This window comes from Calypte anna, chromosome 2, assembly GCF_003957555.1.
Source record: "Calypte anna isolate BGI_N300 chromosome 2, bCalAnn1_v1.p, whole genome shotgun sequence".
NCBI lineage: Eukaryota > Metazoa > Chordata > Aves > Apodiformes > Trochilidae > Calypte > Calypte anna.
This window is the reverse complement of record NC_044245.1, coordinates 31,357,503-31,383,396: the sequence shown is the minus strand read 5'-3', so window position 1 is coordinate 31,383,396 and position 25,894 is coordinate 31,357,503. Positions and strand designations below refer to the sequence as shown.

The following is a 25,894-nucleotide window of genomic DNA, read 5'->3' as shown; positions in this document are numbered from 1 at the left end:
CTATCACTCTGACAGGATGATGTAGTTCAATGTTACTGAAATGAACTGGAACTTTAAAAAATGAAAATTAAGTTTTGTCGAAGACTCTTCCCTCACTACTAGTCCAGAAGGAGAAAGGACAGGAGAGAGAAACAAGTCTACTGAGACTGAAAAACATAAGGAGGGTTTAAGGGTTTTTGTTGTGCAGATTTGAAGGACACAAAGATATCTTAAAACAAATAAAAAAACTATTCTCCTAGAAGTCTTGCAGTGATTTTTTTTTTTCTTTTTTCCTCTCAGGAAGAAGGAAAGAAACAGAAAAAAACCTGGCAGATCAACAGGGATTCCTGATGAGGTGAGTAGTAGGTGGAATTGTGCAGAATTTGCCATATTCTTCTGACAGTGTGCAGCAGCCACCTCTCCCATACCAGCACCTTGAGTCATTCCTTCCCTTGGCCATTGCCCTCCCTAATGTTTTTCATTAATGTCAGGCCATTTCTTACTGTTGTCTCACTTGTATGTGAAAATGTTTAGTGGGGGTGGGAAGAAGAATTCTCTTCATTAAGGTCAGTAAGAGTTTAATTCATCTGCATATGCAACTTCATGGTACCCATCACAGGGTTTAAGAACCTGGGGTCCATTGTTTCTAGTCCACAGCACACAAAGACTGGATTTTGCATGGTGAAATGGTCTGCAGTTACTATATACTTAGCTTAGAGACTTTCAGGGAATGAAGTGAAAGGTACCTGAACATCTGCTAAATTTTTCATAGTTCTCAAGTTAGTGGCTGGGAAGACATTTCCAAGGTGTAAAAAGCCTGCTGTATAATGAATCTTCCATTCTTTGGGGCAGATTTACTGCCTTGTGTTCTGAAATAATCTCACTGCCCCTTGCCAATTAGAAAAGTATTTTTAAAGCACAGAAAAAAGAATTGACATACCCCTTTTACTTGGGAAGCATCTGTGGCAAGTCGAGTTAGCAGAACGCCAACAGCATTTTTCTGATCATCATACCATCCAATCTCCTGCAAGGGAAGACACATGCTGATGTTTGCTTCAAAAAATTACACATTATCTTATTTCAGATTTATTTAAAAATGAACAAATTATCATAAAATGAACAAATATTTCCAGCTCAGGCAGCATAGGGGGAAATGAAAGTGCAAGTTATAATAGCAAACTGCATTATTCTTTCTCTGTGGCCTGCAAAACCAAAACCAAAACAAAAACAAAAAAAACAAGCTAAAAAGAAGCCAAAAGAAAAAGCTTAAAAATATAATTCTGTTATGAAAAACTAATTATTCATAATCAAGGTGTTACTAGATATGATGTTCTTCTGAATGTGCATATTTAGAAACTTTTATTATAAACCCCTTTTAAGCAGCCCCTCCTTATTACTGAAGTATTTGACTGTTCTCTTCCTACAAGTTACTTATTCCATTAACCATAGAAGAGCAATTGCTCATCTATATTTGTAATATAGAAATGAAATGAAGCCCTTTTGTCCCCAAAAACGATCGTAGGTTTTTTATTTTTTAACCATAAATTTTGCCTCTCCTTTCAGATGTTTCTATGAACATAGAATCTCTTGTCCCCAGTGGATCTGCGGGGTGCCAAGTTACACCTCAAAACTCCTAAGCAAGTAACATGAATTCATATAGATTTACTGGGAAGGTTTATTATAAATAGGTTTATTCTTCTTATGAATAATTTATATGTTTATATGTTTATGTTATTTAGATATATAGGTATATATCTATGGTGCAATAGACCAATCTGATGTTTTTTCTTCCAGTAAAAATCATCTACTCGCTATGGAATGCAGTATATATATTTAAAACTAAATAACTAAACAGATTAATCTTAAATCTATATAATACAGACCTGCACTATAACCACCCAAGCAAAGGGAGATTAAACTATTTTGGTAACCCTTGCACGCACACACAGCTGCAAACTGCTTGCATAGTAGCATGTCAGAAGTGTGTACATTTGCAATGACAATCCTTCAAAATCAGGCCATTTTCAGTAGCAGCACTAAGCAAAACTGTACATGGGATGTGGGAGACTTTCAGAAAAAAAGTTGTATATTTCCCTAAGCTAGTGTAGAAGAGATATGCTGTTTTCTCTACTCCAGACCAGATAGTTGATACCCAATGTGTACCTTGTTATGGTCTGCAAAAGCCATCTGACTCTCAGGACACCCTGGCTGCATAATTCATACCTGCTGAAGTAATGCTCTGAAGGACAGAGAGCGGAGCCTCTTTGTTAGCATTTCCCCAGACTTCCCAAACATAAATCCCTGGGGGAGGAAAGAAAGTGACATTTTCTCGTATGATTTAACTCTCTAACTGCAGAACAGATGTAACGACACCAAAAAGTCTCCTACAACACCCTGTGCACTTGCAAGTCTTGGGAAAAATGCCATGCACGTTCCTAGAACCTGAAGCTGTTATTTTCCCACAGCAAGGAAGTAATGTGGTAAAAAATAAAATAATCAGGAGATTCATTGTAATGCCTTCTTTGTATGCCTCAGCAGCATCAGAAGATAGATCATCAGCCCGCCTAGTCATTATCCTCCCTACCTATTACTGCTACTAGAGACAGTCGCTCTCACTAGTCATACTAAGGGATTTTATAATGTGGACATCAATGTGCTGTAAATGTTTCCTGAAATGTGTGGAACACTTATAAGGACAACAAACAAAAGTTTGATGGTGTGAAGAAGGCCATCTGTTATGGAAAGACTCTCTTTTAAACTTACTTTGGCAAAAGCCTACAGCCAGTCAATGAGAAATGCCAGTCCTAACTTTGAATTTTAAGGCCAGACTCTCTACTTTTATTAAAATCGTGCTAAATACACATTATTTTCTACTTTCAGTGGTTTATTTAAACCAGCAACAAATATGGACATATATCTTTAGGTATACACATTGATAAAGAACACATACTTAAGGAAGAACCATGGCATTTCTGTGTGTAAATTGCAATTGGTGCTTTGCTTCTCAAACTACATTGATACAAATTATACCTGCAGCCTGCTGGGGAATCAAACACTTCAAACATTTCAATATAGTGACACTTACTTGGACTACATATGCTACTAAGGTAATCACTCCAATTAAAAGAAACATTAAAGAAAGCACCACAGTGTTTTTACTCCTCTTTTCTGGATCTGTTTCTTGAAAAGCCTGTGCAAGAAAAAAATCCACAGAAATTAGTACATAGACAATAACTGCCAGTTACATAAACCAGCCCTCATCTCAAGAAACTCATCTACTTTGATTTTTTCTTAGCAAGTATCCTGGATCCTGAAATCAGTCTGCAGTCAGTTTTCTGTGGAGGGCCAGAAGACAGTCCAGCTTTCCACTTAATTCCATCTTATTAATTTGTTCCTCCAGCTCCAACTACTGTTCTACCTTTTGTCTGGTAGTCAGATGCAGTTCCACCAGGCTCTGCCTCTAGAGGGTCACCTCACCAACATTTATAAGGTTTTTATAGGGTGCATTTTTACAAGTGAATCCCACACAGACTCTTACACAGGGAGAGCTGGATGAACATGAGAGAGGCTCAGGATTGCAACATCCATTTGGAAAAAATACTTACCCCAATGATTTTTCCAAATATAACAGCGAATGCAGGATGGACCCCACCTGAGATGGCAGCAGCAATGACTCCCAGCAGTACATACAGCCACTCAGGTTTGTTCAGAGCCAAGATTCTTGAGTAAGGCACAGCAGGGAGATTTTCTTCCTACAGGAAAGGGCAGGCTGCAATTTTTCCTTGGAAACATGAAATTCCCCAGACAGTGGGTGTTCATTAGGCTTTGAGTAGTGAGCTGTCTTGGTAAACTACTGAAAGCCCTCTCTGAGTGAGCAGACATGCTGGAGATCTGCAGCTTTGCTGTTTCCTATCCTGGAACTTCAACTGCACTGTCAAAAATTTTGAGGCAAAAATGTAACAAAAGGCCAAGTCATAAGGGGAGAAGGGCCAGGACAGTTCATTGAAAGAGAGGACTGGCCATCATGAATGGCAACTAACACTTGAATCTTTATAAAGAACTAAAAGTCTCACTGTTCAGAGCACAGAAAAGATCCCCTTGGTCCAGCTAAATGCTAGCGGGCTGGCAGCCATGCAACTGGGCAGAGAGGTCATCTTTCTCTTTTGCAAACTATAGCTTATGCATCATTACCAAAAGCATGAAAGGGGAATATATTACAGTCAGTTAGCCAGCATCTCCTTTGAAAATACAAAAAATGCCCTGTTCTGCTTTACTAGTTTATTCAAATGTCTGTGCCTCCACAGGGGGAGTTCTGGAAAAGGAAAAAATGAAAATATTGGAAGTAAGAGAAAATATTAGGTAGGATTACAAGTCAGTTACTCTTGTTTCATAGTTATTTTATTCCATATTTTGGATGCTGAATAGGAATGGCTAAGCCACAACCATAAAATTAGGTTGAGCTTCCCCAAATAAGTAATTAAACAGTTGGACGTTTAATTTCTTAATTCTCTGTCAGTGTGACAAATACTTAAGTCTTGAATGTGAACACCTATTACTTCCTCTGACAAGTATTAAAAAGTATTAATATAGAGACAAAATTATCTTTTGAAGTTGCATATCTTTGTGATAATAGGAATGGATCCAGTTCTTTTATAGTATTTGAAACATGTATAAGATGGAAGCTATATTTTAGTGAGAAGGAATAGTGACAGCTACAAAGTACACTCAGGCTTTCACAAGTATTTAAAATAATCAGATGCTGTATTATAGATGAGATACAGCTTGCACAGATTTAAAAGGATCTGTTATTTTTACATTTACATTTTTTCTGCACTTCAAGGGTCCTGAAGCTAGGCGAAAAAAAGCCCCCAAAACAATCTACTAAACAACTTTTCCAGTATATCTCATGGTATAGTTCAAGCAGTATGAAATAGGAAAAGACAAAATCAAGCTTTTGTTGAGCTGCCTATCCAAAGTCTGATCCTGACTCTTCTAGAAATCTGCCTCCATTGTTTGCCATGAACAACCCGATTCTGACAAATCAGTGTTTTGTTTTTAAACTTGATTTTCCTATATGGCATTAATTGACAAATGTCATGTAGAAATAAAAGTGTTTTACCTAAATAAAAATCTCCAGAACTGGATGCTTAAAGACATATACTAAGGCTGAGAGAGATAATAATGTTTTTTTACTTCAACTGCACTTAAAAATGTTAGGATTTCAATATATACTTTTTCACTTGACATAAATATAATATGATATTCCAAAGTGCCTTAAAACTTGGTTTGCACATGGGGGTTACATTGTTCACTAGTACCACGAAGTAAAAAATCCTGCAAATGAAACCTTACAACTAATTTTAATTAGAAATAATAGAATGAAAACTTCTATAACACTGCAATAATACACTTAATTTTATGAAACATGACGAATAAACAGCACAAGTTTTTTTTCCAGATGCACACTATCAATAGTGTTAAAAACAAGTTTTTGGGAAGACATATGTGATTGCCTCAATAATCCTAGGGCAAATGCTCAGTCTGGTGATTACTGACCATAACAGCAACAAAGTAAAGGCTGCATGGCAGCCAGCTATCTAAAATAATTAAAATTTTGTGCTTTCTGTTTATTCTTGCCGGTTACCACAAAAATTCTAAACTAAAATTTTAATACCAACCTCCAGTTCTTTTTTTTTCTTTTTTTCAAAGAAGTTTTCCTTAGAAGAGCACTTCTTATATCTGCTTGATCTTCTTCGAATGCTGCCCTTCCCAGACACCATCATGTCTAGGATTTCTTCAACATTATCATGAAGAGTCAGTGCCTCCACAAGATCATTTCTGTCACTTTCTTCGTATTTATCAGCCCTCATGTCTTCACTTTCTTCTGATGTCCCATCATCTTGAACATTATTGCTACAACCCTAGTGAGAATTGAGGATATGGACTCACAGGGCATTTTGAACAGGGAGAAGAAAGGGAAATTTTTTTTTCATGAGTACTGCTGTCTGAATCATATGGTCACTGTTGCCTCTATGTCACATGTATCTTAGCATGTAATGACAATGATCCTGATTTTATTTCTTTTTCCTTTAAGCAGTCTATGGAATCAACCTGGATGATCAATTTTATTCCATTAAATGATTCTGTGGTTATGACATAATTACGTAGCCTGTGCTTTCTGTTCACTTTTTTAACATATTGGATTGCACAAATGTGAAACATTTATGGGGAAAACCCCCAAGAAATCCAAGCCTGTCCCCCCCGCCCCCTCAAACTAACGCAGCTGAGCAGCTGCCAGCTGGATAGCAGGCAGGACCAACAGAGAGAAAATGGCTCCACATACCAGCATTTCACAAGTCTGTGAAATGGAGAAAGAAAATAAATAATTTGCCCTTACCTGCTGCATTACAAGAGAATAGTAGACCCCCTTCTGCAGCATGAGTTCACTGTGTGTTCCCTGTTCAACCACAATGCCTTTCTCAAATCCAGCAATAGTGTCAGCAGTCCTGATGGTAGACAGTCTGTGAGCAATCACAATAGTGGTACGACCAGTCCGAGCCTTACAAAAAATAAACAACCCAAAGAAACTTACATTAAACTGTGCAAGCAAACAGCACAGAAATAAAACAAAGTGATTTTGGGGCATTTATAATATAAATCAAAGCCAAACTTTAAAAATAATTATTTTTTCTACAAGCAAAGATTTTTTTCTTCTAGTTTCATGCCTCTTTACCAGTTTGAGGACATTTTCGTTTGCCAAATTCAGGCAGAAAACACCACATTAATCTTATTAGACAGGCAATGCAGGTATTAAGGGCTGTAATTAAGGTTACTTTACTTTTAACCAAATTTGAACTATTTGAGCTAAAGTTGCTAAAGGCTTTTCTATGTGTATGTACACAACCAAGAGAAATGCAGTGAACTTAGTTATATCTCTCTAAAATAAAGACAGGGTATCTAGTATATAAAGAAGGATATTTTCTTCATTTACTATCCATTAATATTTTTGGAAGTATAACATTAACACAACTTCTGAGAAGACTTAGCAGGAAAGCACAGAGGAATGGAGCACATCTGGGGTCATAAATGAATTTTAGCCACTCCATTAAGCTCTCTGCCAGTCTTTTGAAATAAGCTATAACTCAAATTGTCAGCTGGTCCATTCTCCGGAGGGGCCTGCTGAGATTTGGCAGTGAGAGCCACCAAAGCCTCAGCCTGCAGGTTCCATGCTCCATCCCCCTCCAGATCCCCCACAGAGCCCAGTGGTGTGCAGAGTCCTCATGCAGTCAGGGAGCTGGGGCCAGTGGGCAGATGCTGGAGAGGAGGGAGAGGATGCTGTAGAGGAGGGAGAGGATGCTGGAGAGAGGAGGGAGCTGCTGCCCTCCTCCCTGATGCTTGGAGCAGACAGTGGCTTGGGGGCAGGAGGAGAAATTTGAGGGGTTATTTTCCTCCCTCTGGTTCACTCTCATGAGACATCACCTGGAGTACCAGTTCTGGAAGCCATAACAGAGGAAGGACAAAGCTGTTGGAGTGAGTTCAGAGGAGGTCCATAAAGATTATCAGAAGGCTGGACCACCCCTCTGACAAAGACAAGCTGAGAGTCTGGGTTGTTCAGCCTGTAGAAGAGAAGGCTCTGGGGACATCTTATAGCAACCTTCCAGTACCTGAAGGGGGTCTACAGGAAAGCTAGAAAGGGACTTTTTACAAGGGCATGTAGAAATAGAATAAGGGGCTTGAAACTGGGAAAACAGGAGATTTAGCTTAGAATTATGAAGAAACTTTCAGTATGAAGGTGGTCAGACTCTGTAACAGGCTGCCTTGAAATATTGTGGATGCCTCATCCCTGGAAGTGTTCAAGACCAGGTCTGATGGGGCTTTGAGCAACCTGGTCTGGTGGGAGGTGTCCTCGGCCATGGCGAGGGGAGATGAAACTAGATGATCCTTAAGGTCCCTTCCAACCCAAACTGTTCTGTGATTCTTTTCCTACAACTGGCACCAAGTTCTCACAGTTCTGAGTCACTCTGAGCCTGTCACAGGAGGTCTGTCACAGTGCCATTTCCATGACTGTCCTAATGTGCAGTTGCAGAACCTTCACCACTGCAGCTGGGAGCTGTGACCAGAACAAACCAAATACTTTTAAAGATGCAAAGTTCCCTGAAAAACAGCCCACTACAACAATCTGTGTGTGACTGCTCAGAAACAGCATGAGTTTGTGAGGTTAATATCTCTGCTCCCCAGCTGTGAAAATAACAGGCAATATTAGCACCATTTTTTCTACCCAGGAATGTTGTGAAGTCTGTAAATCCCACTTGGAGACTAAATTGGTGGACATCAAAAAGCTGTGAAAAGATGAGTAAGCTATGATTTAGTGTTCAATTTGGTGTTTTCTGGGAACATGCTGAAGGATGAGGAAGAGTTTATAAAACAGTTGCCTTAATGGGGTGATCTCTTTATGTTATGCATTACACCTGGACAGGCTGGATTGATGGGCCAAGGCCAATTGTATGAGATTCAACAAGGCCAGCTCTCGGGTCCCACATTAGGGTCACAACAATACCGTGCAGCACCACAGGCTTGGGGAAAAGTGGCTGGGAAGCTGCCCAGAGAAGGACCTGGGGCTGTTGGTTGACACCTGGGTAAATATGAGCCAGCAGGGTGCTCAGGTGGCCAAGAAGGCCAACAGCATCCTGACCTTCATCAGAAGCAGGATTAGGGCAGTGACTGTGCCCCTATACTCAGCACTGGTGAGGTTGCACCTTGAGTACTGTGTTCAGTTTTGGGCCCCTCACTACAAGAAGGACATTGAGGTGATGGAGAAAGTATAGAGAAGGGCAACAAAGCTGGTGAAGGGTCTGGAGAACAAGTGAGGAGAAGCTGAGGGAATTGGGATTGTTTAGTCTTGAGAAGAAGAGACTGAGACCTTGCACTCTTTGCAGTCTGAAAGGAGGTTGTAGAAAGGTGGGTGTTCATCTCTTCTTTAAAGTAACAAGTGATAAGTCACAAGGACATGGCCTCAAGCTGTGCCAGAGGAGGTTTAGATTGGGTATTAGGAAAAATTTCTTCACTGAAAACACTGTCAAGAGCTGGAACAGGCTGCCCAGGGCAGTGGTAGAGTCACTATCCCTGGAAGAATTTAAAAGATGTGTAGATGTGGCTCTTAGAGTCATGGTTTAACGGTGGACTTGGCAATGCTAGGTGAATGGTTAGACCTGATGATCTTAAGGTCTTTTCCAACCAAAACAATTGTGATTCCTATTGAGGTGATAAGCTTCTGGAAAAGGTTAGTATTTTATTAAGGAATTAAAGAACATGCAGCAGGCAGGTAACTTGTGGCTGAACTGCCAATCTATTTGTGCTTAACTTTGCAGCAATAATGTAATTTATATAGGAATTAGATTATTTTTTGCATCTACATAATGCTTCAGTACTAACAATAGCAGTATAGTCATGTGAATATAACTGATAGATGCATTTTACCTCAGACTTGAACTGACTGGCAATGAAGGTGGTAAATTCTGTATTTCCCTAGAGCCATACTTGTAACTCACATCTCCCTGTACATAACTAATGATATGAAAGGCAGGATTTTTCACTTAGTTTTCAAAACTGCATAAAAGTATAAATAATGTACATTAGATAAATAAAAAAAAAAACAAAGCCAAACTCAAAACATGCCAGCCCAACCACGATGTTCTTTTTTAATCAAGGCCTCCAGGCTTCACTACATCTTGCTGGGAACCACTGATGATGGAGGGCTGCAAGGAAAAGACCATGAGCTGGTGGGACAGAGGCACAGGTATGAGCTCTGAGAGCTCTGCTGTGCATGAGTGCCCACCATAGAGCTGAGGGGGGATGATAAACACAAAGGGGTCAGAGACTCAATATTTGCAATTGTCTCTGCTTTTGTGTTCTATGTAGGGTCTGATTTGCCTTCAGTTCTAGTAAAGAAATAAAATGGCCAAATCTCAAGAGATTTCTGAAAATTATGAAGAAAATGTTCAATGAAGAACAAATTCCTAGGAATATTATAATAAACATTTCTATTGATCTACCTTAAAAAAAGTCCATTTCACTCTCATAGCTTGCCCTGATAAGATGCCATCCATATTTCATCAGTGAATGAACAGTTGTGATTTGAGGAAGGGAGTGCAGGATACTTAAGTTACAGTTACACATGAGTGTAGGTATCTTGGTAATTAGTAATAGCATTAAAAATCCCAATCAGACATGATTCCTAAAATTTTTGATCATTTAAACTCCCCAATATTGAAAGATACGTACAAAATTTATTTTCCAGTCTTCTTTATGCCAGTGGAAACATACATTGAAAACTGTACATGTATTTTTGTTAAGTGTTGTTGCACCTTTTCATGGTAATCGGTAGCTTCAATAACAATAATATGGCTCCTACCTTATCAAGAGCTGCTTGAACTATGGATTCACTCTGAGTATCTAGTGCAGATGTAGCTTCATCCAAAAGAAGAATCTTGGGATTTCTTGCCAGGGCACGGGCAATAGCTATTCGCTGCTTCTGTCCTCCACTCAGCTGAGCCCCTCTTTCCCCTACCATGGTGTTAAATTTCTAACCAAGTAAAAAACAAAACAGAAGTTGCAGAATGTCTCAAATGAAATACTTTCTTCTCTGTGCAATCATAAGAACTCAACTTCTAAACAAGAGGTAGTTTAACAAGCTGATGTGAGCAATGCAAACATGCAGCTACATCCATCAAGCCCTTAGCCAAGCCCTCCCACCCCTACTGCATAATATACATGCCTAACTTTGAACTTACAGTTCTTTAAGGTTGTGATTCTTTCTGCTTGCTCAGAGAGTGCTTCATACCCTGGGTTTTCTCAAGAGAAGCCTGTAAGACATCTCTGTATTTATTAAGGACTGTCTACTTTGTGAAAGAGTTGATATCACAGCAACTCACCGGGACCTCTACCATTTCCTCCTCTGAGCCTGAGACACCCTCCTTGGAGCCATGGCTTGGTTTCTACTGACTGTGTAGGAACCAACTACCACTCCAAAGTGGTGAGTCTCAAAATCTACTGTTTTTTTATTATATAGCTGTTTAGGAGTAAATAGGATCAAATAACTCTGAGAAGACAGAACCTCTGAGCAGGCTGACACACTAAGAAATGGCACATGCTTAAGAGGTGGTAGAATAACTTGAAATCAAATTCTAGGTGGGCACTTTTTCCACATTTTTTTAATTGCAGTACCAAAAGGATGGATGTATCATGATCCATTCCTGAGGACATGCTTTGAATGATTGATCTCACTTCCCACTCTAAAGAAGTAAGGCACCTACCTATAGCTAGGAGACAGCTCAGATCAGACAGAGGGAGAACTCCATCTCCCAGCTGCAAAAAATTGCCTTGGTTCAGGACATAATTATTTACTTCTATCCTTTATTTCCTAATGGATGTGCAGACAGCTCCTGACAAAGGATTTTTGATTTCTGGATCTTCTCTTTAAAAGCCCAGCTCTTCCCAACACCTCATGAGATGAGCAGGGATGGTAACACAGCTGTAAAGCTTCCTGAGTTAAGACGTTCACATTTTTTCTGTACTTCAGCACAAATCCTTTGAGGGAAACCAAACAAAGGCAAAATATCAAGTCCAGAAAGTCCCTGAACTGAAAGCTGCTGGAGGCTAAGTGTATTTTGGGAAGTTATACTACTACTTGAATTCCCATGCTCTCTCTTCTCAGAAACAGGACACCGGCCTAAATGGACCTTTCGTCCTTACACTCAAAAGAAGTTCATGAACTCACATCAGGAAGTCTAGATATGAAGTCATAAGCATTGGCTTCCTTGGCTGCTTGCTCAATTTCAGCATCAGAAATATCTTCTCGGCCGTAGCGAATGTTCTCTGCTATTGTTGTTGCAAACAAAACAGGCTCCTGGCTCACAATACCAATATTTTCTCTTAGCCACTTTACATTAAGAGTCCGAATATCCCGACCATCTAAGGTAATCTGAGAGGAAAAGTGTATGTCAGAGTTGAGGAAATGCATTCTTTTAATAAGAAATCATTTACTTACTCTTACTTGGCTTAAGTACCAGCTATAGGGAGAAAAAATGGAAAAAACCATTGTCTTTAGCAGAAAACTACTCTGGGGAGAAGTTCTAATTGTAATTTTCTCACCCAGTGCATAAGATAGAAAACAGTGAGAAGCAGCATAACCAGCATAAATCAGGGTGGGCTTTTTGTTGTTTGGTTTAGCTGCTTTTTTCCCTTCAACAACCATCCATATATTTTACCCTGTTTTTATGCCCCTGTGCCAGTCATCTGCCCTCACAGTTGTGGCTATACAACTGCCTTTGGAGCTGTACTTTACACCAGACCAAAGAAATAATCCAAGATGACTAAAAAGGAAAGTTATTTTTAACCTGGGTCATTTGAAATGTGGTCCTATGAACACTGACATGAGCCCAGGAGAAGAACAGCAAAATGAGGCATGGGGTCAAAGATAAAACACCCACAGAAACAGTAAGCATAAGAGACAACTGTGTTTGCATAGACAACCTTGATATAGCAATAGTTCAAGGTTTGACTTCTGAAATTCTTACTCAGCTACGACTAGCAGTAACAACTACTAAGTAGCATTCTTCAAATACTAAATATAAGAACATTTTCCTTAAAAGTTTATTGTTTATTTTCCCTCCTTTTTTCCTTTGGAATTTTTGTATGAGAAGTATTCCCATTTAACTCACTGGATCTAGTGTTTAGTGGTAGAGCAGATGTACAAATGTGTTTTGATGGAAACTTTTGCTGCTGGTTAGCAGATAGCAAAAAAATGAGCCAAGAAAACAACCACATAAAATAGGGAAACTCTCTAGGTTTTAGTTTACATTCAATGAAAAATTAGCAAAATACAGCAGAGTACTCTTTGCTTAAAAAGAATTTACAGAACCTCCAAAGCCAATTGTTGATGAAAATAACATTAAACTCAAATCTTGCATCTATTCAAAGATCTGTGGTATTTACTACTTCTGGCACAGTCCACAAGAAGGAGAAAAACAATGGAGTCAAACTAAGAGGAGAAAACAGTTTGAAATTTAAATTGTGGAAATACTCAACTATGCAGAGGTACGCTCAAATTAAAAAAAACCAAAACAAAGAAAAAGCCAACAACAAAACAAAACAAAACCCCCCCAAAACAAACAAAAAACCCCCAAAACAAACAAACAAACCCACAAAAAACTAAAGTTCAGTAAATATGGAAAACTGGTGCTTATCCTAAGAGTTCTCAGTTTTCACGGTTTACTTGCAGGCACTCACTTCTCCCTGGATAGGATCATAGAATCTCTGCAACAACTGAACAGTTGTGCTTTTTCCACAGCCACTGGCACCAACCAAAGCAATGGTCTTCCCAGTTTGAACTTTCAAGTTTAGACCTCTGAGGATCTGAGAAGAAACAAACAAAACAACCACATGTCTGTCAAGGTAACTGTAGCATAATCAAGGAAGCACAATAAGGGGCACAGACTGAAGATATAGCATTATTAGTAAGGTTGTTGTACCTAAAAATGTTCTAGGGCACTGATATGAAAGAGCCTGCATCTGTGAAGGGTATTAGCCTTCAAAACAGGATGGCTACAAGCAAACTGCCTTCTGGGAATGGTCCCTGGATCCTTCTGGCTACCAAACCAAGCCTGGGAATTATACGAGAAGATTGATAACTGGAACAGGCCAAGTTCATGCCAGGAAACATTTTAAGAGTTCCTTTGCATAGACCATTGCATTCCAGTGCCTGGGAACATTCCCCAGCACACTCAAATCAGCTAACACAGGCACAGCCACAGAACTCTAACTCTTCTCTAAACTTCATAGCTCATGTTTTCCAGTTTGTCTGATGTATTAGCAGGGGTCTTGCAACCTCCTGCCATCTTCTGTTTTCGAGTGCCTAGATAATGGCATAACAGTTAGTTATGAATCTCACAGAAAAATATTCTCAGATGCTAAATATTATTGCTGAGAAACAAGCCTGCTTCCCTCTATTTTTAGAATATAAATGGCTGTTTTCACAAAGTAACTGCTGGAAAGCCCTTAATAAATCCCAATCCTTACTGCTAACAGCCTCAGCAAGGTGGGGAGTACTTATAGATTAATGATATCTTTGTTACCAGTTTCACATTTAGGAACATTTTTTCAAAGTTGTCCATGTCATATATGAGTAATGCTGTGTAGTTGCCAAAATATTCGGCTTCTATGGGAACTCTTCTTGTTTATACCAGGCTGATTTATAATTTTGCCTACACATGTTTTTGCAATGAAAGATTAAAATAGTTGCAATATTGCTCTCCTCTCCTCTCCCTGTGTTACATCCAGGAGGATTTGTATCTCCAAGAAGCTGATATCCTGGTGCCTGCATTATCAGGTAAGAAATATAAACTGGATACCACAGTTTCTCCAGATGCAAATATTCACAGCCACCTAATAGACTATTTCTAACTCTTATCGGGCAAGGTGTTGCTAAGACTAAAACTGACAATAATGAAACTCCTTAGATCTCTTTGATTTGGTTTAACCTGGACAGGGGCGATTACACTGTGTTGCATCAATTACCTGGGAGGTTGTGGATACTTTCCTGATTTCATTTGGCTGTATTAAATCACATTGGTACTCTTAGTAGGAAGAGCTGCTGACTCAGTAGATTTGGAAAGGATGACAAAGTATTTCTTATTTCCCTCCCATTTGGCATGCAGACCCATAGCACAGCTCATCAGCTGGAACAGCACTTTCAGGAAGAAGGATGAGGAGTCTGCTCTGTCACTTCTGATTTCTGAGCCAAGAGTGAAAGAAGATGCATTTCACTGACTTCAGTTAGGCAGAAAGCCTCACTCTGGGTCTGTCCTTCAGCAGCTCCAGTGTCTTGGAAGCAAATCTATGCACCATGGGACAGATCTCAGATGGCTGAGGTGGGAAGACTGATCTGAAGAAATAGCCACAGTGCCATGAGCTTTCCAATTCTCATCTCTTCACTGGCATTTCCAGCTTCTAATTGCCAACATTAGAAATCTCTACTTCTACCTTTTCTTTCATAAAGTAACAGCAGCAGCTAATCCCTTTTCCTTTCAGCTTTGACAATGTCTTGAAAAGATTATAAACTGCTGATTATAAACTATGAACTGGTAGAGAGGTCAAACCAACTGTATGGCCACACCAGCAGATCACCAGGACTTGATGTACACAGCACTGCACAACACAGTTACTAAGGGAAGTTCAACTGGCAAAGAATAGAGACATCTGTTTATTGAACAGCAGTTTTAACATCTGCCCAAAATAACACTTGACTTTTAAATGTATATTTAGGATGATATGTTTCAGTCCATTTGATGGCATAGTTGTTGCCAAGCCTATCTTACAGGTCACTTTTCTCAACAAGAAAGGGCCTGGAAATAAGAGCTTCCTGGTTTAACTGTGTAAGGTCTGGAAGTTATAAAGACAGATCTTGAAAATTACTATTCAGTTTATCAGAACTCTTGTTCACAGAAAGTCAGACCCAGAAGTAACACATTCTTCTTAGCTTTGCCTGGTACATGAAAGTAGGGAGCAGGCAGCCAGTGGCAACAGATCTAGAATTTTGTCCTTGAACAGAATTTTTTCTCAGTAGTGCACAATCTCTCAGGACAGGAATGCATTTGGCATTCATCAACAAGATTAGATAAATAATACAGACAGGCTTCAGAATTTCAGTACAGTAGATAATCCAAAATGAAGACTTACATTAACATCAGGTCTGGATGGATAACTGAAGTGGATGTTTCTGAACTCAATTTCTCCTATGAGCTTGTCTGGTTTGTAGCCTTCCTTGGAACTGCTATCTATGAGCCGTTTCTGGAAAGACATTTTAAAAATATATTGCTGTTTATTACACTTTTGGAACTGCTATTTTAGCTGGACATATTTTTCTCTCCATTGCTTTCTTAGCTGCTGGTTTTCACTGCAGCACACCACTACAGAGCTGTGGTGTTTTACTCACAGGATGCTTGATGCAGGGGAACATTAACTGTGAATTCTGTTTTGACAAATACAGCACATTTTCAAATGCAACAAAATCCACAGCAGAAAATCTGTAATTGTGGAACTTAAGTGTACTATCATGCAGCCAGACATGGCCCTCAATTATCCATATAGAAGAATTCTACACTCACATCAAGAACCACAGGGCCATTTCTGTGTGAACTTTCTAGTCCTACTTTTAAAAATACTTTATAAACACAGATATGCAATTGCTGCATAACACACCAAGACCAAGATAACAATGTGGAAGCCCTTTTTAATCACATCAGCACTGCAGCTTTACATTATTATAGGTTTCAATAGCACTATTAATATACTCCCAACCAAATTCCCCACACCAAAAAAATTCCAACTCAGCTGAAATTGTGCATACATGCATTTAAAAAAAAAATAGTATAGGGTAACAAATAAAAGGCAATTTTCCTGATACGAATGGAGATATTACGGGTCTCAGTGGTAGGCATCTGTAGACTTTAGTCTAGAGATTTCTGTGTGCTTTTGTTATGCGTGTTAAGTGAAAAAAAAAAAAAAAAAAAAAGAAAAAAAAATTTGTCTCAGTAAAAGGCTTCTTTTCTATTTATTTACCTTATTGATAATCCGATATACTTCATAGGCAGCCCCACGTGCATTAGCCACACTCTCCAGGTTGGGAGCTGCCTGGCCCAGGGAGAAGGTTCCAATGAGCACAGAGAAGAATACCTTCAGGAGATGGAGGGAAGCATCACAGTTAGTGGTGGTTACAGAGTCACCAGTGCCCAGATGTTTAATGCCCAAGTCTTTCTAGTTACCCCTTTCCAGGAGAGTTAAAATGAAAAATGCAATTCACTCCCCTTTTCCTGGGGTGAATGGAAACTACTGACACATGCTCATGTGGCATGAATGGATTTTCTTTTTGTTGATTTTGCATTTTCTATCAAGTAGAACAAATATCTCTGCTGCTTTTCAGGTGTTCCCAAAGCTAAGAGGCTTGCAAAACTAAGTCCAGAATTTCATAACTGGAAACCTACCTGTGGGACAAACAACTAACTTGACATGCTGTGAAGAACATCAGAAGTCATGAGAGTGAAAGTTAGGCATGTAGCCATGCTTTTGATGGAAAGAAGATAGCAAAATACCCTCAAACCAATACCAACTTAAACATATTGGTAATATATGGTAAATTATTGCAAGTAAAAACAAAATATAGAGAGGACATTGGGGCCAAATGTACATATGCAGTACATATGCAGCACACCAGTGGCATTCATTAATCCTAGTGGCTAGCCAGAGTTTTGCTTCCAGTCTGTTATTTTTCTTTGCTTCCTAACTTCTAGTTCTAGGTAGTTCATCTTGCCCTACAATAGGGTCCAGACCAAGTGAGGAATGTAACCCTCTGAAGATACTTTTGCTTCTGCAGTGATTAGAGTGGGAATTCAACATGCCCTATTCCAAGTTGTTGTATCACAAGCTATGTAAGATGAATACCTTCCTTTCATTTCTTTTAGACCAACTGGGGCAGATAATTTATCAAGCACTGGAGACAAAACAGAGATCCACCTGTGAGACTGGTGAGACACTGGCACAGGTTGCCCAAGGAAGTTGTGGCTGCTCCCTCCCTGGAAGTGTTCAAGGCCAGGTTGGGTGGGGCCTTGAGCAACCTTGTCTAGTGGGGGGTGCCCCTGACCATGGCAGGGGGGCTGGATCTAGATGATCCCTAAAGTCCCTTATAACCCAAACCACTCAGTGATTCTATGATATACACCACTTACATAACTATTTTCTTGAAATTACAGAACTTTTCGCAAAGCTGCATTGCTGTACTTACAATTAACACAGAGCCAATATTATAATTTTCCTCTTCAGCAGTAAGCTTGGTTCCATACCAAAATGCAAGTGCATAGGATCCAAAGATAATAAATTGTGAAACACCTAGGGATGTGTCAGTGATAATTGATTTTTTCAGTCCAATACTCCTAGCCATCTCTAACTGAGCATCGTACCTGAAAGTAGATAAGGAAACCATTAATTTGACAGCTACTAAATTCCCTTCTGATTGATACTTCTCAGTGTCCTTTTTTAATTAGAAGATTTTTTTTTTGTTCCCAAAAAAAGCAACTAAAGTCTCACAAAGTTACCTTTGTAACTTACACAGAGTTACCTGGGTATCAGTTACTTTGCACCTAGAATCCTCCTCCAAAACCCAGAAAAAGTAGTTTGAAGTAGCTCCCACAGGGTCCAAGAAGGCCCCACAAGGGACCAAGAAGATGAGGAGAGGGATAACCGATCTGGGCAGTTTTAAGTTTGTTTTGCCTTTACTGTGTAAACAAAAGCAGTCTTAATAGTGTTGCAACTGAAGGACAAATCCCAGTAAGCAGAATGCAGTGCTGTAAGACAGTCAGAGCTCAGTTCTTGAAAGCAGGAGCCTCTAGGGTCCTGAGCTAGGGCCAACATCACCTTAGAAATCTCATACAAGACCAGAGCAGACATGACAGTTGAAAAAGATAAAAGATATTAATGGATGGCATAGTTGGCATTAGGTCTTCTAGTTTGCCTTTCCCATCTACACTGGGTGATGTCCCATGTTTGTATAGTGAATGTTACTGTTTGAGACGTGAATAACTGTGGTCAGCCATCTCCGCGTCACCTCTGACATGTGACTAAGGCCAGCACTGGATTAGGTCAACTACCAGTGTTATGTGCAGATCATTAAAGTAATAAAAGTCAGTGAAGCAATTTTACTGAAGGCTGTTACCCACTGAAGCTTGAATATAAGCTCATTAATCAGATCAAAACAGCAGCACACATGTTCTAGGAGTTAAGAAATTAACTGCATGCTTTGCTGCATTTCACTACTATGCAGAGATCTTTTCACCATTTTCACTTCAAAATAAACTCCGTTTCTCCATCAGAGGAGAAATTTGAGTCTATGTTGCAATGTTAGCATAAAACAGGCTGTAGTCACTCAGTCGATTTACACATCTTCATTTTCTGGTAAGCTGCCTAATTACAGGATGAACTTTCCTTCTTATACACATAAAATTAAACAAAGGAGAATCCCATTCCCCTGTCCCTCCAAAAAAACCCAAAACAACCACAAACAAACCAACACTCAACCTATAAATCCAACCCACAGCCAAACTCCTTGTCTATATTTTAAAGGTTATTTTAAAAACTTACTTTGCTAATGCCTTCTGCTGTCCATTAAAAGCCACAACAGTCCTGATGGCTGTCAAAATTTCTTCTGCCACAGCTCCTGCTTTGGCATAAGCAGACAGCTCTTTAGTAGTAAGGGTTGACAGGAGCTGGAAAGTTGAAAAGCAAACGTTATTGCAGCTTACTGAAAGTACTTGTATTGGTGATCAAGTATAATCAATGATCAAGGTACTTGTATTGGTGATCAAGTATAATCAGCGATCAAGGCACAAGATGAGGCTTAGAAAGGGGGGGTGTCAGCTCTTTGCACCCTAAATTTTCCCCCAAATCCAGCTACTTCTCTGACTGTGTCCTCATTACAATGAAAGGCTACATGAGCATCAGCTGAGCTTCACGACTGACCCACTTCCAAGCTGAGGACAGCTTATGAACTGCACCGATGTGCACGCATTTAGGGAGGTGTGCCTGAGGTTTTCGTAAGCTAAAGTAAGATCAGACATTGAAGTAGGCAAAGCAGTCACATTGCAGCTTCCTCTCTTCTTCCTACCTTATCTGAAATGTGTGAAGTACAAAAAAACCCCCTCAGTATTGTATGTTAGTAACCACTGAGGAAGACAAGCAGCACCCATTAACAGCAGATCAGAATGGGTTTTCCTATCTGAAAGGGAAACCTCTCCAGGTATTTCACTAATTTGTAGCACTCCTATCTATGATATCTGTGTTATGTCTTAATCTTCTCTGTAGATAGCATGAAACATGACAAATTATTAGCAATAGATGTGGTATCCCATGCAGGCAGATGCAAAGCTCAAGAGGCATTTGTGTCAAGAGGGAAGAGTGAGAGGCTGGTGTGCTGGCCTAAGCCAGTGCTCTGTGCAAGGAAGATGCTCTAATGCAAACAACCCTCCTGCCACAAAACACAAGGCCAGAGTAGGTGGACAGAAGGAAATACAACATGCACACCTATGCTTGGGAACCCAGAGGACATCTCCAGGAGGACCAGAAATCCTAAAGCGAGCACAGGGCCAACTTCCTAACTTAGAAACCACACTGAGTTTCTCCCATTCTCTCCCCATTTTACTGTGCATAAAACTGGTAATGTTTTTTTCTGGGGTGCTTTGTTAAACTCCACACACTTACAGTTGACCAAACTGCTGCTGATGCAGCAAGCAGAGGGCTGACTGACAAAATCACCAGTGTCAGCTTCCACCCGTAGATGAATCCTATAATAATCCCTGCCACAAATGTGGCAAAAAACTGGACAAATATACAGATCTTGTCTCCGATGCCTTCATGGATGGTGTTGATGTCACTTTAAATAATAATAATAAAAAAAGACATTAGCTTTGAATACTTTTCATTCTAAATCCCTTCCCCCCAATTTCCTGGTGTGTGGCCTCATGTCAGAAGTTTTGCCATTTCCTAACTGTCACGGTGCAATTTCTAACCACAGCTACTGAATGGTTCCATTAGCCTCTTGTGTGGTCAAAACACAGCAGAAATCTCCTGCTTTTTAGGACTCATTTTGTCTACCTTACATCATTCTTCACTATTTCTAAGCCCTGTCACTAGGTCATAAATGACCTAGTTGCCTTATCCAGAATCCAAATGGAGCAATACAACTAAGCACTCTCCTTGCTTTCTCTGACCATCTCTAAATGATTCCTTCCACTCAGCTCTCTGAAGCATTAGTTTCTTAATTTTGTCTACAGACTGAGATCAAGGGTTATCTCCATTCTATCAGAAAAACACATTCTTCAGGAGAATCTCTGTTTTCATACAAATTTCCTTCCCCATTTTCTCTTCCCAGCACATACAGATGTTAAGAGATGAGAGAGGTTTCATTTAAGCTTCTCTTATGTCTTTCAGGACATGGCTCTGTCCAAAGTCATCTTAAATTCCATAAATAAATAAATTTGTGTTGATGTATATAATCTCAATGCATATTGTGGTATACAGTCCTCATCCCAAAATTTATTTAAGTCTGTGGAAAAGCTTCAAAGACTTTAATGGCCTGGACACAGTCCAACCAGAGATCTGTCTGGACGTAAAAGCGAGCTCATTTCCATTCAATAAAGTGTCAGAGCTTTCAGTGTTTGTAAACAGCTCTGCTGTCTCCATTTAGTTTATCTAGTACTGTCTGCCACGTACTTCATGGACATTAGAAAACCAACATCAGGCATTTCATGGGAAAACCCCTTCTAATGTGTATAGCCTGGAAACTGAACAAATGAAGCTGAAAATGATAATGAATTTCTCCTTCAGAGCAGTAATATTTCAAAGTTGAGGTTTGGTTGTTTAGGGGTTTTTTTTGGCTTTTTTTTTAACTCTCTGTAGGCTATCCCACAGAACATAAACAACAGTCTTTTAAACGTCACACTTAAGAGGGGTCAAAAATGAAGAGAGCCCTCACTCAGTCAGCCTGGTATTCAGTGTTCCTATCTGGGTAGTATCAAACCAAGCCATTTCCTGATGGAGCACTGCAAAAAAGAACTTCTGCCGGATCCTTGCTGTCTGTCTCATAGCAGAAATCAAAAATGTCCATACTTGGATGGTGCTCAGGATCAACACAGCAAAGCCAAGTCCCACATAATAGTAAGCGAACCTGTGATAAGGGAACAAACAGCCTTATGACCCAGCTCTATCTTGTGAGTGAATTTAAACACACAAAGCAGCAACTAATTTTCATTTACCCCACCAAAGCAAACACTGCAGCCTGTGATATAGTATTTGAAAGGCAGTTTTTTGCCCTTTTTGAGAAGGCAAACATTTGGTTTCTGCTAATAGGGATAACAAAGTGAAAAAACAAAATAAGTCCAAAGACTCTTACTTGGTCATTTCAGCTTCTATATCTATGCTTGGAATTGATGGACAGCTGGAACTATTTACTGAAGCATCTGGGGGGGAGGGAAAAAGAAAAGTAAACTTTTTGGAAGTATTTTATGTTCTGTATAGATCATGGCAATCTAGGGTCATCAGTTTTTGAATGTTTTGTATCTTACAAGTGGGGTTTTGCAAAATACAAAGTCATTTGGCAACTACTAGAAGTTCAGAAAAACTAGAAGGGTAATAGTAGTGTCTGCTAACTGATTATATAGAGAGCAGTCATGCTCCTTATTATCTTGCCAAAGTTGAAGCTCATTCATAAAGAGCAGAGGCAATGCACTGGTTTTATCTTGTTTAAGTCATTAAAGATTGGTCAAAGCGATGGGGTAACTTGCAGCAGGGTAGGTTTTCCTAATTATATACTGGTTCAGATGAACACCAGTGCATAGTCTGGGGGAAAAATTTATCTCACCCTGACAGCAAAATGTAATTTTTATATAGAAAAGTCTAATTTTAACTTTTTACCTTCTGATACATTTGTTTTCACACCACTTAGCACAAAGCTGTTCGTCATCTCTCCAAAGACAATGATCATAAGGGGCAATCCAGTACCATTTGCAGCAGCTGCTATCAAGCCAACCACCATCAAAAGAACATCCACCCAGTCTGCATAGCAAAACTATGAGCATATTAAAAAACAAAAACAAAAACAAAAATTATAATCAGCAGTTATGTATTACCATAGAGTAAACTTACATAACTTGCTCTGTTTCTACCTACATATCCTATGCAGCAACAACATTACAACTGAAAGCAAACTCCAAGCATAAGAATTTTGTAGTAGGTCTTGCATATCTTTAAATCAGTATTCAGCCTACTAGGAGAACACTGGTAGGACACGTGGTTCCTCCCCGATGCATCAGGAAAAAGCCAGTGTGTGTCCTACAAATTTCTAAGTCATGATCTACTCTGTACAGTATGTTGAATTTTGTGTTCCAGTAAGTTACATATTTACCGAGATAAGGTCTTTGTAATGTAAACAAAAGTGAGCTATCAACAAGCAACCAGTTTATATCTACCAGCAGAATATTCTTGCAACAGAAATTGTATCTTAAAGGCTTGTCTACCCTTGAACATTTTTTTGTTTTAATGAGGGATGTGAATTTAAACTTCCACAACTATTCCTGGATGTGGTTAATCTAAAATCAGAACATTTTATTCTTGAATGCCCTAACCCTCTTCCAAAGTGTAAATGGAGTGAACCAAAGAAGAACAAAAGTTCTCTTATTCCAGAATAAGCAAGTCCACATGTAAGAGTCATTTGGGAATAGCTGCTGTAAAGAAAAGTGACAAAACCATACCACTGGTTTCCTTGGACAGCAGAACTCTCAGATGTCAAACACAGGATGAATTGTTCATAAATAAAGCCAAGACAAGGGCCTGTGCAGTATGTATGTTCTACATCAACCCCAGCCATGGGTGAGCCTCATCCTAAGGTTGATATTGTGCAAGTGCTACCAATACACTGAGGTGGGACTCTGACCTTAAATGGGTCACAGGCTTCTTTGGTTTTTCATTTTCTATGAATTGCTCTCCATAAACAAACAGCTCATGACAAATAAAGAAAAGGAAATATAAAACAGACCATCAAAGTGGACACTAACCAGTTCAAAAATGCCAACCACCTTTTTCTTTGGCTTCTCATTTTCCTTCCTAGAGAAAACCAGAAGAGATTAATTAATATGAGCTTTTCCTAGCAGAGCCATATTAAAACGCAACCCCACACTGTATACATATGCAGCCAGTATGTTAAGGTCAAAGAGTACCTACGTTTTCCTGGACTTTAACTGTTCACTTTGTTCCAGATTTTCATCATGCTGTAAAGAAGGATTGGCATATCCCTTGCTTTCATATTCTGTAAAATAAAAAAAAAAGGACTTTTAAAACATAATATCCCTCTTTTGTACCAGTTTCTTGCGGCTCACTGTCAATTCTTTTGCACTAAATTTTGAAGAATAGCTTTTTCTCCTGTTTGTAGAACAAACTGGTAAATTTTTGTTGAAACTCCCTGTCAGTTCAATTAATCTCCTCTACTCCAGAAAAGTTTTCACAGTTGCATTTCTGAGAAAGAAACAAACTTCAATTTACAATTAAAAGACACTGATACAGAAAGGCTATCAAAGACTAAAAGCAAGAATCAGTTCTGCAAATACCTACACAACTGAATGTAAACAAGGAGAAATCCTACTGAAATAAGTGGAACTGCTTACAGTGCAGGTTAATTGCTGTAGGTTACACATAATACCCGAGTTCCCTGAAAAATCGTGTCTTTGCCTGCAATAGCTGTCCTTATAATTTTTTTGTATGACAGCAGTCCCATATTCTTTGTGTTAGGAGCTTTAGAAATCTAAGGAAAAGAGGAATTGTATACCAGAAAGCTTATAATTCTAAATGCATAAATTGAGATATAATAAATGGATTAACAACCTGATGAGCAATGACAGTAGAAAGCCAGCTGTAATTCATGGGGGCAGAAAAGGCATCCACGTACCAGACACCCCAAATTTATATTTAACTTAACTACTGACTCACTATGAGTAGAATTATCCACATACCATTTTCAGTGTGAGTCAGCCTATAAAGATTAGTTTGACAAGCATTCAGAGGTAATAATGTGCTTCCACCTTACTGAACTTATATTAGGAGGGCTTTCATGCCCAGGATAAGACCCACCTAAATAGTTTTACTCATGTGAATGAAGTTTGTTGAACTTGGTGGAATGATTCATGGCTTAGCATTTTCCATGTAGTGTCTTTACTTTAATGAAAAGTCCTTGGTTATCTCCTACAAAACCACTATGGCAATCAGGAAAGAGTTATAGTGCAGCTTTGGTTTTGGAATTGTGAAACACATTCCTCAAACACAAGCTCTGCTTTCTTGTCTGTGGCTTACCAGCATCAGAGAGGTCCTTTTCTGTGGAATTTACAAAACAATCCTTCATTACTCTTCTTTGTTTTATCCTTACAAAGTCACATTAATCAAAACCTACATTAAAAAAAAAAAAAAAAAGAACATACCAATTAGATATCTAAAGAGTACACATTAAAATATTTGTGGTCTTCTTCACGATTCATTACAACTTGGTCTCAACATTGTCTTGCTAAAATATAACAACTAGAACACCACCTAAACAGCAGGATAGTTCCTCATTAAAAGTATTTTTTAAGAACAGCGTGAACTAATACAATGGAATGCGACTCAGTAGCCAGTTTTAACAGCATTTCATGCTAAATCCCTACCTAGACCATTCATACATTAAGTACTGTGGATTATCTATTACAGAAGAGACAATTTCCCTCACTATTTTCTGTCTAAGTATTATTGAACAATCATAACACGATCATGATTATAACGATAATGGCTAAAGACAGACAGGTGCATTGTGCCACTCACCAAATACCCACGATTTTTTTTATTTTAAACATCCTTCTTGATAGATTTCTAGCTGTGTATTTCCCCACCGTGTTATTTCATTGCTCACCTTCGCAACCCACGCTGTGCCCACACGTGGGGCCGACCCCCGCCCCCGGACGGCTACGGCTGCAGCCAGCAGCCCCTGTCCCGTCCCGTCCCAACCCAACCGAGCCCGCCCGGATTCCGTCCCTGAGAAGTAGAGGAGGCTCCAAGCAGCGGCCTCGGGCTTTATAGTATCGGGCACCGCCCGCCCTCGACTCGGGTTTCAGGTGAAGGTGGAGGGGTGGGAGGGACCCGCAGGGAAACCTCGGGGGATGGATCCGTCCGGCGGTCTCCGCAGCCGCTGCACAGCGCAGAGAGAGGGACCCTCGGCCCTCTGATCAGGGTCGCTTTCTACCTGGAGTCTCCCTGTTACTAAAACGAGAAGAATGATCTGCTGGAAAGCAGAGGT

The 25,894-nt window shown here is 39.5% G+C and overlaps 1 protein-coding gene across 1 annotated transcript in view; it reads right to left on the bottom strand.

Annotated features, from left to right (window-relative positions):
* The window catches only part of ABCB5 (ATP binding cassette subfamily B member 5), a 35,397-nt gene extending 9,807 nt beyond the window's left edge, over positions 1-25,590 (bottom strand). The window contains exons 1-21 of the mRNA XM_030445228.1: positions 25,511-25,590; positions 24,922-25,014; positions 23,800-23,884; positions 23,634-23,682; positions 22,495-22,648; positions 21,974-22,040; positions 21,557-21,748; positions 20,284-20,455; positions 19,168-19,292; positions 17,816-17,990; positions 16,597-16,710; positions 15,715-15,825; positions 13,267-13,392; positions 11,756-11,959; positions 10,391-10,561; positions 6,377-6,538; positions 5,658-5,900; positions 3,585-3,731; positions 3,065-3,169; positions 2,203-2,280; positions 920-1,003 (exon numbers count right to left, since the gene is read on the bottom strand). Of these exons, the coding sequence (XP_030301088.1) occupies positions 920-1,003; positions 2,203-2,280; positions 3,065-3,169; positions 3,585-3,731; positions 5,658-5,900; positions 6,377-6,538; positions 10,391-10,561; positions 11,756-11,959; positions 13,267-13,392; positions 15,715-15,825; positions 16,597-16,710; positions 17,816-17,990; positions 19,168-19,292; positions 20,284-20,455; positions 21,557-21,748; positions 21,974-22,040; positions 22,495-22,648; positions 23,634-23,682; positions 23,800-23,884; positions 24,922-24,970 (2,613 nt within the window). The 5' untranslated portion in view covers positions 24,971-25,014; positions 25,511-25,590. The remainder of the gene's footprint in view (positions 1-919; positions 1,004-2,202; positions 2,281-3,064; positions 3,170-3,584; positions 3,732-5,657; positions 5,901-6,376; positions 6,539-10,390; positions 10,562-11,755; positions 11,960-13,266; positions 13,393-15,714; positions 15,826-16,596; positions 16,711-17,815; positions 17,991-19,167; positions 19,293-20,283; positions 20,456-21,556; positions 21,749-21,973; positions 22,041-22,494; positions 22,649-23,633; positions 23,683-23,799; positions 23,885-24,921; positions 25,015-25,510) is intronic.
* Positions 25,591-25,894: the final 304 nt, after the last annotated feature.